The sequence below is a fragment of the Buteo buteo genome, chromosome 11 (assembly GCF_964188355.1).
Source record: "Buteo buteo chromosome 11, bButBut1.hap1.1, whole genome shotgun sequence".
Lineage (NCBI taxonomy): Eukaryota > Metazoa > Chordata > Aves > Accipitriformes > Accipitridae > Buteo > Buteo buteo.
In genome coordinates this window covers 15,117,557-15,131,908 of record NC_134181.1, presented here as the reverse complement: position 1 = coordinate 15,131,908, position 14,352 = coordinate 15,117,557, and the positions used below count along the sequence as shown (strand labels likewise).

At 36.4% G+C, this 14,352-nt stretch overlaps 1 protein-coding gene across 2 annotated transcripts in view; it reads left to right on the top strand.

Annotated features, from left to right (window-relative positions):
- ITFG1 (integrin alpha FG-GAP repeat containing 1) overlaps positions 1 to 14,352 on the top strand; it is a 94,106-nt gene that overhangs the window by 44,174 nt on the left and 35,580 nt on the right. For both annotated transcript variants that reach the window (XM_075040180.1, XM_075040179.1), the window contains exons 9-10: positions 1,769 to 1,863; positions 10,904 to 11,076. In XM_075040180.1, the coding sequence (XP_074896281.1) occupies positions 1,769 to 1,863; positions 10,904 to 11,076 (268 nt within the window). The remainder of the gene's footprint in view (positions 1 to 1,768; positions 1,864 to 10,903; positions 11,077 to 14,352) is intronic.

Below are 14,352 nucleotides of genomic sequence, written 5' to 3'. Positions count from 1 at the left end.
AAGCAAAAAATAAAGTAACACCTTTTAATTGTTGTTCTTGAATGATGCAGAAGGAAAACAAACAACTTCAAAAGTTGGTGCTGATTTCAGACTGGTCAAATTCAATAGCTGCAATGATAATTTCTCTGTTCAGTGGTAATTTGCTTTCCCATCTCTTTGGATGTGAACTTACTGGATTTCTATCACCTAGGTTACTCAGCATCCTGAATTGTCTATCCTTGATAACACAGCTGCCATGATGATTTGGGAGGGGTTTAGTGGTGAGGTAAAATAATTCATGAGGCAGATGGGATGTAGGAAGCCACTAAAGGTGACTGTTTGGCTTTATCACTTGGAGATATTTGGAGGAGTCTGATATTTCCTCACTCCTCCTCCCCCTTATAACTCTACTTTCCATCTCCCAACTTCCTTATGTAATAAGAGGGACCTAGAAAACTTAACTGTGCACAGATATAGAGATATATTTACACACATTAAAAGGAGGTTCAGCTTCATAGAAATATAATTTGGCAGGCTGAGAAGGCATTTCTTATAGTATGGGTAAAGTACAACAACGTTTAGGGCTGTGGTCAGTAGCATAGTGGGAAATGACTAAGGGACTCGGTGACTTTGGCAGATGATCTGATTTTTTCATATTGACTAAGGAGATTTCATCATGCAACTTTACAAAATCCACTTAAAGTATTAATACCAAGCTCCTCAGAGCTGTATGGACTCATGGACAATTTGAAAAGATTAATTTTTTTATTACAGTATGAGCTTTGATTTCATAGCCTGGAAAAGCAGATTCCCTGAAATTTTCCTGAGCTGGGGCATACCATCTCTCTAGCAAGTCAAGTTTGTTTATAATCAGGACTTGTAGTGGTAGTCATTAATGCAGCAATTCTAGCTGCTGCTTTTTGGCTGCTTACGTTCAACTGCTTCTCTGTTCTTCCTTTTTAGCCCATACAAGGTAACTTGTAGTGGCCTGTCTCTTACTAGGAAGGCAGTGTATTTCTCAATATGCTAGGCAGGGCTGCAAGGTCAAAATGTGAACATAGGTATTTCTCCTAGAGTAGATAATGAGCAGTAAGTTGATTTTTTTTTTTTCCTTTTTTTCATTATTATATGCTCTGTGTGTCAGAATTCTAGATGCAAATAGATGTTGCTTGCTTAAACATTAAAAGTTCATTATTCTACTAAAGGTTTTGGAAATACATGGATTGAAGACACTTGAAGAACATTTTTGAAAACCTGTAAATTAACACGGATTTGCCTAATTCTGTAAACCTGGAATTTTTTAGCCATCATATTAGTCAACCTTCCAGTGTTGTTTTTTATCTTATGTTCTAGATTAACATACTCCATATGAACTCATGACTGTTCTTAAAGTCTTGCTGACAGCACAAGAGTTTAAAACTAGTTCAGAAAATTAAATCAGTTTGTATAGTAGACTTGTGATGGTGGATTTATATTAAAGGTAATTTTTTCCCAACTAAACACAGGGATTGAGTAAATTACTAAGCAATTATTCTTCTAAATATATCACATTATCACCAGAAATAAAATTTATATTATGGGTCAAGATGAAAATACATCAACTAAGACAATCTTCAAACAAAAGACCCAAATTAGATTATTAGGTTAAGGATTTTGAATAGGTCTAGTTTATCTCATGTAATTTTTCACATTTAAAAAAAAAATAAATTATTGACAGCTGATTATGTCTTGCAAGCAGGGTTTCTGATTTTGCAAATACAAAGCTGACAGTCTTTTACTTCTTTGACAGATGGGGACGGACGAAGTGAACATTTATTACCAGTCTGTGAAGATACAACATGTCAAAAAAGTGCCATCTACGTAACGAAGCTAGGATTGGATCAGGTATTGTGAGTTTGGAATTGCAAAGACAAAGGAAAATACTGTGCTTTATGAAATAATATGAAGTAGGAAAATAATTTTTCAGGAAAGGAAAATGAAACTTCCTCACCTGTAATTACTGCATATAAGAGACTTTTATTTATTTATTTATTTATTTATTACCTATCTGAAAAAATGCGGGTTTGGTGGGAGAGGTTGCATACCTAGAATTCTATATAATGGATAATTCTACTCAAGAAAATTATGGATGTTTCTGATGAGTCACTTTCTTGATTGCAAAACACTGCCTTCTAAGCACCATAACTTCCCTAGCCTTAGCACAAGATGAAAACCAAGGTTTGTATTAAGAGTTGGAAACAGATCTAATTAATTCATATAAGCTTCTTCAGTTTAAGTTAGGGAGTTATTTTATAATTAAAAAAAATAAAATAAATACATACACACGCATATATCAAGTTGAACCAGCCCACACCTCTTACCCCTTATTTCTATGGTGTCTTTGATTGTTTATAATTAAGTAAATTTCCAAATGGTATATGAGGACTTGTTTAGGCTATGTATCTTCAGGATTGGGCTTCTATTAAACTATTTGAGCTTTGTTTGTTCACAACACTACTTGTTTTGAGAGTCATGGTGATAATTCATGTAATACATTACTATATATTCATTTATTCTAAAGCGTGTGCTAATCTGTTTTAAGTATTTACAGTGCCTTGCTTTGTTATAAAGTTACAGCTTACAATAAATTAACCTAATGTTTGTTTGATGCCTTAATAAATGTTTTTACTAAATTCGTATTTAGCAATGTGAACCTAAAGGCCAAGGTGACCTATAAAGTACTTGCTTATAGCTGACAGTAAAACCCACTGTAGTGTACTTACAGACATTTATAATGTATGCCATACATGTTTCTAACCAGGTTATGAGTTAGTGTTTATTCCTTTATTGACAAATTAAAAGTAGAAATTTTTTGTGTAAGTAGTACCCTCTCTGATCTATATTTCAGAATTTATAGGTGAACATATCTTTTGCTCAAGGAACAGTACATAGTTTGATAAAGTGCTTCTTGTTACAGTCTGTAGTCCAAGTTGATAGCGTAGATTTTCTCATTTAAAGGATCAGAATTTCTAGAACAGAGGCTGTAGCATACTTCCCTACTAGCAAGAAAATCAATCCCTATTGGAAAGGGAAGCACATAGTTAGTGGCCAGTTAAAGAAATATAATTAGGATGGAATATACCATCAATGTAAGAAAGAGTAAGTAGCTCTAAGTGTATCTTCTTTCAGCCTTCTAATCTTGGCATCTCTGTTCTTCAAAATGCATGTTTTCCTGTGCACCCTGTGGTTGTTTGGGGGTTTGGGGGTTGGGGTTTTTTTTTTATTATTATTATTTATTTATTTATTTACATTAATTCCCTGTGAACACAGAATAGAGACAATGGATTATAGTGTTGCTGGATACACAGTGTTACAGTAGAGTTTGAGTTACTGGTCACAGCATTTGTATAAAGCAAGTGGATGTTCGATTCAGGATACTTTCATTGCTTTCTGGTCAAAGGGGAGAACACAGACTTTTGATAAGCATGTTACACTGGTTATATTGCTGTAATGGGCTGCTTACAATTCACTGTTGAGTAGCTGGGGTGCTCTAATGTCAAAAGACAACTGCTCTTTAGCTCTAAATTTAATTCCTTACCCTTGCTAACGTAAGAAGTAAAAGATTTGAGTTTTTCTGCTCAAGTAAATTTGAGACAAATATTCTCAATGAAAGTAATTTCACTGTGGAAAATCAACCACACACAAATAGCATGTACCGTTGGGAGGTAGAAAGCTGTTACTTGAGAGTAGCAGATGACCGGACAGTGTGCTAAAGAAAAGTTATATTATCTGTTGTTCATGGTATACTTCTAGAAGGAAGTGATGCAGTAGTGGCAGAGGTGTGGGTCAATTTGCATAATATCAGAATTTTTCTGATGTAGGTCTTTTATTGTAACCTGCTCTGAAGTAATATTGCACATAGAGAGTTTTTCTGTTCCTTCATTATTTAATTTTTTTGATGGCGGTCAACTATTTAATTACAAATATATCAGATTTTTAACATACCACTTTTGATGCTCATCAGTATATTTAATTTTTATACTCAATTTGGCAATTTCACTGCATAGTTTCAATTTTAAAATAACTTCCAAGATAATGACATTTGAGGTAAAAATTAGCACTGTCCTGGTTTCAGCTGGGATAGAGTTGTCTTCCTAGTGGCTGGTACAGTGCTATGTTTTGAGTTCAGTATGAGAAGAATGTTGATAACACTGATGTTTTCAGTTGTTGCTCAGTAGTGTTTAGACTAAAGTCGAGGATTTTTCAGCTTCTCATGCCCAGCCAGTGAGAGAGCTGGAGGGGCACAAGAAGTTGAGAGGGGACACAGCCAGGGCACCTGACCCAAACAGGCCAGAGGGGTATTCCATACCATGTGACATCATATCTAGTATAGAAACTGGGAAGTGGGGGGCGGGGGAATCGCCGCTCGGGGAACTAGCTGGGTGTCGATCGGCGGGTGGTGAGCAATTGCCCTGCGCATCATTTGTACATTCCAATCCTTTCATTATTGCTGTTGTCATTTTATTAGTGTTATCATTATCATTATTAGTTTCTTCTTTTCTGTTCTATTAAACCGTTCTTATCTCAACCCACGGGTTTTGCTTCTTTTTCCTGATTTTCTCCCCCATCCCACTGGGTGGGGGGGGGGGAGTGAGTGAGTGGCTGCATGGTGCTTAGTTGCTGGCTGGGGTTAAACCACGACAAGCACCCAAATGTTGTCACTTTATTTTAAAAAGTGAAGAATCCAACGGATTCTCATCCTGCTAGAAAAATGTATTAAAAAGTATTAAGAGTCACCTAGAAACTTTAAAGCAATTTTCCCTGCATATTTTTAGAATTACTTTAATTAAAATGACAGTATCAAATGGCATGCAATGATGACTTGTTCCGACCTGACCTTTTTAAGGAGTTATATCTAGAACACTCTTTTCTCGCAGTCTTAAACTCATCTAGAGGTGATGGAGCTTTTTCTTCTAAGGCATTTCATCTTTTCTATTCTGAAATCAGTATCTTCATTCATATGTCTGCAGTTTTTCCCATGTGTTGCATGTTTCCTTCAGGTAGAAAACTGTTCAACCATGTTAGTTCCCATATTTATTTGGAAGTGAAATGTTTTGATTTCACTGAATTTGGTCATTGTGAGATCAGATGACCCAGCTTCCGGCTTTGACTAAGTAAGTTAATCTTCATAAGCAATGATAAATGTAAACTTTGTGGCAACAGACTGGGATCAATTCCTTTCATTTAATCACTTTACAATTTGAGGGAAATAATAATAAGCCCTTGTGGTGCAGAATGTGTTTCAACAAAGGGATGGTATCCCTTGTGTAACAGGTAGGTAATTATAGGGAATCTATGGGAAACTGAGAGATTGCAAGACTATTATTGAAAAAGAAGAAGATACTATATATCCATTATCTCTGTTCAGTATTTGCTGTAGCGTTTGGGGGGGGGGGGGTTCTTTTTTTTTTTTTTTTTTTTTTTTTTTAGTTAAGGATGTAGCAAAGAATTCTGGTTTTCAGATATTTTTTTCTAAAGAAACTTACTGATCTCAGATCTGAAAAATCACTAATTAGATGACTGTCTTACACAAAATATTTTGCATATGGTAACTGGACCTGGGTCTGTCCTTCCTGCTTGTTTATTGTGACATTTGATGAAACCAAATGAAAATCAGTTAACACAGTTCCATGAGAGTGTATGATGCATTGGGACGAAATGCATAACAATCAGAAATACACATCTGTAGAATTTGTGGTTGTAAAAATTATGCTGTGGAGAGGCATGCAATGGCATGTCAGGCTTTGGAGTTGTTATGGTAAGATCTTGTTTGATGTCTGTCAGTCTACGCTATATTTCTTATGATGTCTTTGGCACAGCTGGATGGCTACTGAAAAGCCAAGCAGATCTAGGAGAATCATTGCAAGGATGATCTTTCACCATAGGTTTTAATTTATTTAATGATTTAATCTTTATAAGTATTAGAAATATCTCAGATAAATTTCCTTCTTTTGGATGATGGAGCAAAAGTAAAGGCCAACAAAATACAGATGAGTGACTTAAGGAGATACAGACCTACGAAAATTTTAAAAGAATGTGAATGTTTCCATAGCAACAGAAGAATTGCTGTCAGATCTGAAGTAGAATCCCATATGCTGTTTCAGATTGTGGCAGGTGTGAGGACACCTCAGACATCTTTAAATTCACCTGCAATAGCTACAGACTAATCTGCTAGCTGATTTAGATCTCTCATCTGGATTCTGAAAATTAGACCAAGTTCTCCCTAAAAATGTTTTAAAGTTCCTGGTACCGATTATTGTAAAAACTCTAGATACTATGATATTCTTAGAGGTGACTGATCTTTCTTTTAATTTTGCCAAGTATTCAGTATAATTTTTTCATTTGTTTCCTGAGGCAAACAGTATTATTTTGGTCCCTTCATTTGAGAGTTTCTTTCTGGGCTTGATGATTCTTACAACCTTTCTCTGTACAATAGAAAGGTTATAGCTTTATTCTTCTTATAAATTTAGCAGCTCTGAAGTAGAACACAGTAGTGCATCCTACAGCAAACCACAGGTCTTTGTGGTATCATTCTCTAGGCTAGAGAGGTATGTGACAGCATTGATTATCAGCTGCAGTTGGTCAGTTTTTCCTCATTCCTCTATAACAGTTTAAAGCCGTGAGGGGATTGCAGCTGCTGTAATTTTCATAAGTCTCAGATTCTACAAGATGCTCTCATGATTTCTAAGTTGCTCGTCTTTCTCAAAGCAGTAATGGGGCCATGAGCCACATTCTAGCATGTGACTTTTACTGCTTTGGTTACTTTTTTCTGTGTTGCTAAATCAGTGTTTGGGATTGTCATCTTCTGGACTTTGAACACTGTAAGTTAATGGTGTAATCTATAGGTAATTTACTTTCTTTTTATGCAGTAGTGCCTGCTCAACTGCATATGGAATTCAGGTGACCTTCATATGCACTGAAAGCCTAATGCATCCTGAAATCATGGGATTTATTTTTTATGTGCAGCTGAACTACAATGCATGTGTACAGTAGAGGGGGACGCCCCCAGGGAAAAGGACTTCTGTTGCTGTGGCCAGTTCTTCCAGGCCACTCTTAATACTCACGTTTCTATAGGATGGGATAGTGTTTGTCATAGAAAGGAGGACAAACCCTGGCATTTCCAGAAAAGATATTGGCCAAAAATGGTCTACCAATTTCCAAATGCTTTCTGACTTGCAGCTGGCTCCCTGTCTGTGTTAGGTGGCCTAGAAGTGGGCAGCTGGCTGGATGGGGTTTTTGTGCTTCATAGGTTTCTGGCCGTGGTTTAAAAATTGAGATATGTTAATCCCAAAGTTTTGGCTCAAAAACCTGCTAATACACTTTAGAGCAAGAGAAGTGCCTTTTCCTAATGTGTGGAAGAATGTGGACTCTGAAAGAAATGTGCCCTTTTCAAGTTAAGTGGGGTGAGTGCAAGTAGTTTTAAATTTTTTTCTCAAGTACCCAAGATCTTTCTAAAAATGAAAAAGACACTGTTTTCACAGGGCAGTAAAGCATTCTCTTTTCTACTTGTTGAAAACCAAATATTTGAAGAGTTTGAAAAAAATTTTAAAGCACTTAAAGATGTTTTCCTTGTTTTGGTCTACAAAATCATTACTTGAAGGAGTAAAAATATCTATATAAATGTTGTAAGTAATGATATTAGTGGTGCCATGCAATGGAATTTATCAGAAAGTGAAGTTGTAAATCTTTGATTTCTCTGACTGAATTTTATGTGTTCACTTATATTTTCTTTTAGATACACTCATTCCATTTTTCAGTCTATTTTTCATCTGAGCTACATAACAGAAATCATATGATCAGAAAACCACAAAAAATAGCTTTGTGTGTCCTCATTTTACCCATCTATTTCTATCTTCGAGTGAAAGGAAAAAAAATAGGTTTCAGTCTTTTTCCTATTAAAATAGTAATGGCAAACATGAAGCTTAAAGTAATTGGATTATCAAATACAAAAGTAGTAGGAGATTTATATTACTGACAAACATATTTTCATTTTTTGCTATCTGTACTGAAATATATGTCCTGAGGCACATGATCAATTAATCTTGCGTTACATTACACAATACTGCCGTTTATAATAGAAATATACAGAATGATTTTCTCCAGAAGCGTGGATTGCTCTGAATTTAAACTGTCAGAGTAAGTTACGTATAGTACTAGAATGTGCTATGGTTACACATCAAACAAGACTGATGTTTTTTAAATGTTCTACAACTGCTGTTATAAAAAGTCCCACAACTGGTTCAGTGAGATGGATGAATCTTACCCTGTAGTGTGCACAGTGATGGTGCTTGGTAGCAATAGGTGATGGTTCTGTTTTGCTCACCTGTTGTCTTATATCTCTGCATTTCATTGTAGACCTTATGTTTGTAAAATTGATTTCTATGAACCACTCTGAGTAGAGTAAAAGCAGAATACAAATTTGGATTTGTGCCTAAAAATTCATTTTTAATTTTGTTTCTTTAAAATAGCATTACCATACATGGGAACGTTTAGAAAGTATGAGATGGATATAATTGGGTTTCATTGCAATGACTGTAAATGATACCATGTAAATTAAAAACTGTTATTATATTTCATGGTTCTGATTTCAATCAGTGTTTTTCAAAATTACAATATTTTGTAATAATATTGTTTTATCTGTCTTCTGCATGACAAATAAGTGCTAAGAAATCTAAACCTTTGAAAAGTTTCCCTCAGGTTAAGAGTCTTTTTCGTATTTTCTGTTTCTTGGATTCTTCCACATCTTCAGCAGCTAACAGTAACTAAATAGGCATGCATATGTTGTGGGTGAGGGGCTGAGGCTCAAAGTAAATTTAATTTCAACTTTGAGTTCTCAAGAGTGTTGTAGATCATCTTTCCAGTTCAAATGTCATCACTTACCCAGGCAGACATGCACTAAGTATATGCAGTGTCTGGCAGAACTGTTGCAGGCTTCTAAGCCATCTGTGATATCCGAAGTTGCCCTTAGTGCACTTTTTTAATAATTTTGGGGGCTTCTCTAATATGCATGTGGTTGTATGTAATCTCAAGAGACCAGTCCAAGTGTCGCATGCAATTACCATGTGGCAGGAATGTTGTTGATTACTGGATTGTGTTAGTGAGGGAGTCTCTCCACAGCAGGAAATGATGCTGTCAGGGATCTCATTCTGGTTCCTGAAACAGCTAAATTAAGGCTTGGATGAGAGACATTGAAGATGCTGTTAAGTGCTTTTGATGTTGGTGATAGTGATCCTTTGAGGTGGGACCCTTCTGTCCTTTTGAAGGCCTTGTCAGTTAGTTGACATATAAAATTACTTCTGGCTTTTAAAATGTCACTGAATTTTTCTGTAGCATTGAAATGTTAACCCTGGTAGTTCAGCTTCATACCAACTTGTGAAATTACTTTGATTTTAATTAAGATAAATTCTTATTTAGCACCGCTGCAGCACTTTGTGGAAAGTAAGTGCAGATACATTCTATTTCTTGTCCTGGAGAAATTATACTTTGCATTTCTTTTGTACTTTCAATTTGATACCGTAATCTTAATTTCTTATCATACAGCTCAGTATCGGGTGCTGCTGGGAAGATAGGAGGGGAGTTGAAGCTCTTGAACTTCTAAATATCCATGAATAATAGAATCATTCAAGATGAAGTGAACCTTAGGAGATTCAGCCTTCTGCTTTAAGCACGGGCAACACTGAATTCAGACCATGTTGTTTAGAGCTTTGTCCAGTCAAACTTTGAAAACCCCCAGGGACAAAGATTCTGTAACTTCTCAGAGCCTCTCTCCTAGTTTAATTTGTTTGTTTATCTCTAGTTGTAATGGTCTGTGACCATTGTCTCTTGTTCTTCTGCCATGTATCTATCTCAGTAGAGAGCCTGGGTCGATCTTCTCAGTTATCTCCTTGCAGGCATTGGAAGGCTGCTATTAGGTCCCCCCTAAATCTTCTGTTCTCCAGGCTGAACAAGCCGTGTGCCCTCAACCTGTCCTTTAAGTAAATATTCAACGCCTGACCATCTTGGTGATCCTTCTCTAAACACACTGAATATTCTCAAACTTTTCTTGAATCGTGGGGCACAAAACTGGACATGGAATCCAGATGCAGACTAATAAGTGCTGAATAAAGAGAAATAATCACTCACGTCAGTCAGCAAGAGCTTAGGCAGCAGTTACAGTGCAGTATGCTGTTTTGCCATCATAGCTGCCACACTCAGCTTTAGCTTACTGTTCACCAGGACCCATGCATCTTTTTTGGAAGAGCTGCTGCCCTCCTGGTCAGTCACCCGCCTGTACTGTTGCAGGGGTTTACTCCCCTGTGCAGGACTTTCTTTGCTGATTGTTATGAGGTGCCTGTTTGCCTATTCTTGCCTTTCTAGGTCTCCTCTGAATGGCCATTCTGTCCTGAAGCATATTGTTAGTATCCCCCAATTTGGTGTTGTCCACAGATTTAATGGGGGTACATCCCTCCTCTGGCTTTAATGCTGCCTATTGCTTGCAATTCCAAGAAAAACAAGGGACTCGGGATCTCAAGGCCCTGATGGTTTGGGCTTACCTACACTTAAGGATTAGTACAGATTCCAGGCAAGCCTGAATTTCAGTGAAGTTGTTCCTGAATATTTCGGTACACTGGACACATTCCAAAACACAAGTCCTTTATTCTTACAACCTTTTTTTTTTTTTTTTTTTCTGTTCTGGAATAATTTAGTGCACAGAAAGACTTCAAATTAATTTTTTCATTTGGTGACAGAGTTAGGAAATAATTGTTATTTCCTCTTTGGAAATTTTAAGTGGTTAAGAATCTTGATGCAGTGAAGAAATGTCAGCTGTTTTAAATAGAATTATGTTGTTTAAATAAATAAAATTGCTTTCCTTATCTAGCTGTTCTTTTTTTGTTTTATTTTACAGTGGATTCCAGTCTTGCAAGACTTCAGAAATAAAGACACACTCTGGGGTTTTGTACCATATCAAAATGACAAATCTTCAACAGAAATTTCATTTCCAATTACGCTTCATATTGGAGATTACAATATGGATGGCTACCCAGATGCTCTTGCTATACTAAAGAACACATCTGGAAGGTAGAGTATATGTAAACCTAGAAATAAAGACTATTAAATGCACGTTCAGTCATCAGTCATACAAATTACTAATTTTAGTGCATCTCGTCCATTTTATCATGTGAACAAGACTTTTGATCTCTGCTAAATGTTTCCCTTTTTAAAAGGTATGCATTTACATGGTATATTCAGAATGCATAATTGTATAGGCTCAAACTGTGACTTTTGGTGGGGAATTGCACCAGGGAGTGGAGTATGAAGTACCATTTTTAGACAGTCCTCCTGGGTCACAGGAGCTGATTATCTCTGCCTTTCCTTTCCCAAATCATCTTCTGTAAAATCCTGACTTCAGCTTTCAGTGTTGGCTAGTAACACCAGGCTGCTGAGAGTTGAGGAACCTGTTCCATGCTGTCACATGGAGTGAACACTGATTGGTGAATCTGCTGAAAAAAGGCAATAGTGTTTTGCCCCTTTTGAGAACCAGGAATTTTAGATAGACCTAATAACTTATCAGTGATTTTATATTGCCCAAATTTAACTGAAATAAATAGAATTCTATACACACACACACACCAAAAAAAGAAGCTTCTAACCTTTCCTATTAAATTTGTCAGTGTAATCTTTCTCCTCCTTTTTTTTTTTTTTTTCCCTTCTTTACTTGCTTTCCCAGTACTTTGTACTGCTACCATCTTGTGTTAGGTGCGAGGGGGCTCGTAGTGATGCTTACAGTGTGACTGTTGTACATTGAACAGTTAGTGATCCACATAACAGTTGACCTGAGTAGGTGCACACCTGTGTTGTTCTGCACATACCCCTTGGCTGCAGGATAAACTTAGCCAGCTAATCATAATGGAGAAGCCTGTAGGCAGCTCTCACTTGGCACCTGGTGATGATACCACTGACATGTCCTTGTCTTTATCTTGAAGTGAAGCAGCATGTTTTCATGTGAACATCCTTTCTCTTGACAGTAGAAATGATGAGTAGAGTTGTTTACTTCCAAGAAAAACTTAAAAGAGTTCTAGAGACCATAATGCCAGTGAACCTCACTACAGACAGGATGCATGCAGCATGCTGTGCCCTGGCTAGAGGTCTGTCTGATGCTGCACAGCCTAGGTTTTCCAGCACCTGAAGAGATGTAAGATGATCTGTGCTACCCCTTTTTTCTTCCTTATGTCATCGCTTGTAAAGGGTATTTTAATCAATACCTTATGGAGTCTCAACATCATCTTTACTGGGATCTATGACATACTTGCATTAGTGCATTACAAGGCAAAACAAGTCTCTTTTACAGGTGTATTTGTTGTCTTCCTCTGTATGGTATTTTGGATGAGCTTGGGTGCAGGTTCATAATTTGAATTAATGCTCAATAAGGAAAAGAACTGAGGAGATCACTTTGGTTCTTAAAACAGTATATAGACAGAATTTAGATGCTGAAGTCCAAGAAGTCAATTCAGATCCTCAAGCAGTTGCCTGAACATGAGTTGCCCACTGACATTTTTGTTTTAGAGTTCTTCAGATACTGACACATACCTAAAAATGACCCAGTTTGAAGAGTTACATTCTTGTATTCAGCCTACGTGATGTGATTCAGAGACAAGGCAGTGAGTAGCTGAGCTCTGTCTCTGTAACCCTGAGCCTTAAAATAACTAATACAGCAGCTGTTTATATTCAGATATGGCAGAGGAGAAGGAGGTGATGCTGTTACCGCCCAGAACTTGCAAAGGCAAAGAAAGTTAAAGCACTCGGACACTGAATGTCAGGTTTTCTACTCCATAGCCTTAGTCAATTGGGAGTTTGCATCTTCTGTTCAGCAGTCATTGAATAAAGACTATGAACAGTCTAGAGAGCAGACTGGAACCAAAGTCCTTCCTTTTCCATAGAAACACCATGACATCTAAACTGTAAAGTTGTTCTTGTCTTTGTTTTTACTGAAGACCCATGAATCTTGTGTTTTGAGCTGTACTATAAGGCTATCTTCTAGTGTGTATCTCAATAGCTAGTACACTTCAGAAGGACTTCATGAAGATTTACAGAGTTCAGAAGTTTATTTGAAGTTATTTTATCTTTCAGGATTCTTAGGAGCCTCTCTCCTCTGGCTGGTGTATAATTATGGCAATGTAATATTATGTAAAAGACTTGAATCGTTTGTAAATAGTTACTTCTATAAAAGTCCAGGAAGTTACCTACGTCTCATTGCAATGAATTACTGTGATACACTTTTATCTTTATTCTCCTTGCTTCTGAAATTTTTTATTCAGTTGGGTGCATCTTAAAGTTATTTTGAAACTTGACTTCAAAGTTGTGTGACACAGTAAGGCATAAGGACTGAAGGTGTACTGGCAGATGATTTGACAAGTTATTAAAAGGGAAGTTCAGAGAGCTGAGGAAGTCTGGCAAAAAAAGAGTCAGTAAACTAAAAATTAAGAAATACGTTGCATGTTAACACTGTATATTTCCAGTATTTGTAGAAAAGTAATGGAAACAGACTCTTCATATTTTGGGATAGGAATGAATGTCACATTTTTTGCACCCACTGTGAAATGTCACTTTTCACAGTAATATTAATTCATTGTTTCTGAGAGACTTAAGCAAATACTTCCTTTTAAAATGTGTAACTGGGTCACAGAGTGGAGAGAATTAAAACAGTGTGGGAATTAAATTTAATACTCTTTATAAATTAGAGCAAATTAAAATGAAAACCTTATTTAATTGATTTTAAACACTTCTGGATCAAACTGTATTTCTTTCTCTGAAGCCTTTCATGCTACATCTACAGATCTAATTTCAGTGATTGATTACTGTGATTAAATGATAAAAGCATTTTTGTAAACTCTTGACCTCAATCTGTGCTATAGTCTAGGAAGCCTAGCTTCTAGTTGCTGTCTGTAACTTAAAGAAATTAAAGGAGGCAGAAACCATTTTATGCATCTGAAAATATACTGATACATGATAATGGAAGAATATGATTAAAAACAATTATATGCTTTCATCACAATTCAGGAAAGCACTTTCAGATCAAATCCTTAAAAATACCTACAGAACGCTGAAATAAAGACATGATAGTTAGGAATAACATTAGTTTACTGTCCTTCCAGGTGAGTAAGTCAGGAAAATGATTAATAGCTTTAAATATTCTCAGAACTGCTGTAAGACTACACCGTTTCATCTCCTGCCATGTCCTTTTGATTTCAAATAACAGTGTGTAAATATTCTGACAGCACGGAGACATTCCTTAACAGCAACAACAACAAAGGTATTTCATTTGTGGTTGCAAGTGTGTTGGGGGTTTGAATCCAG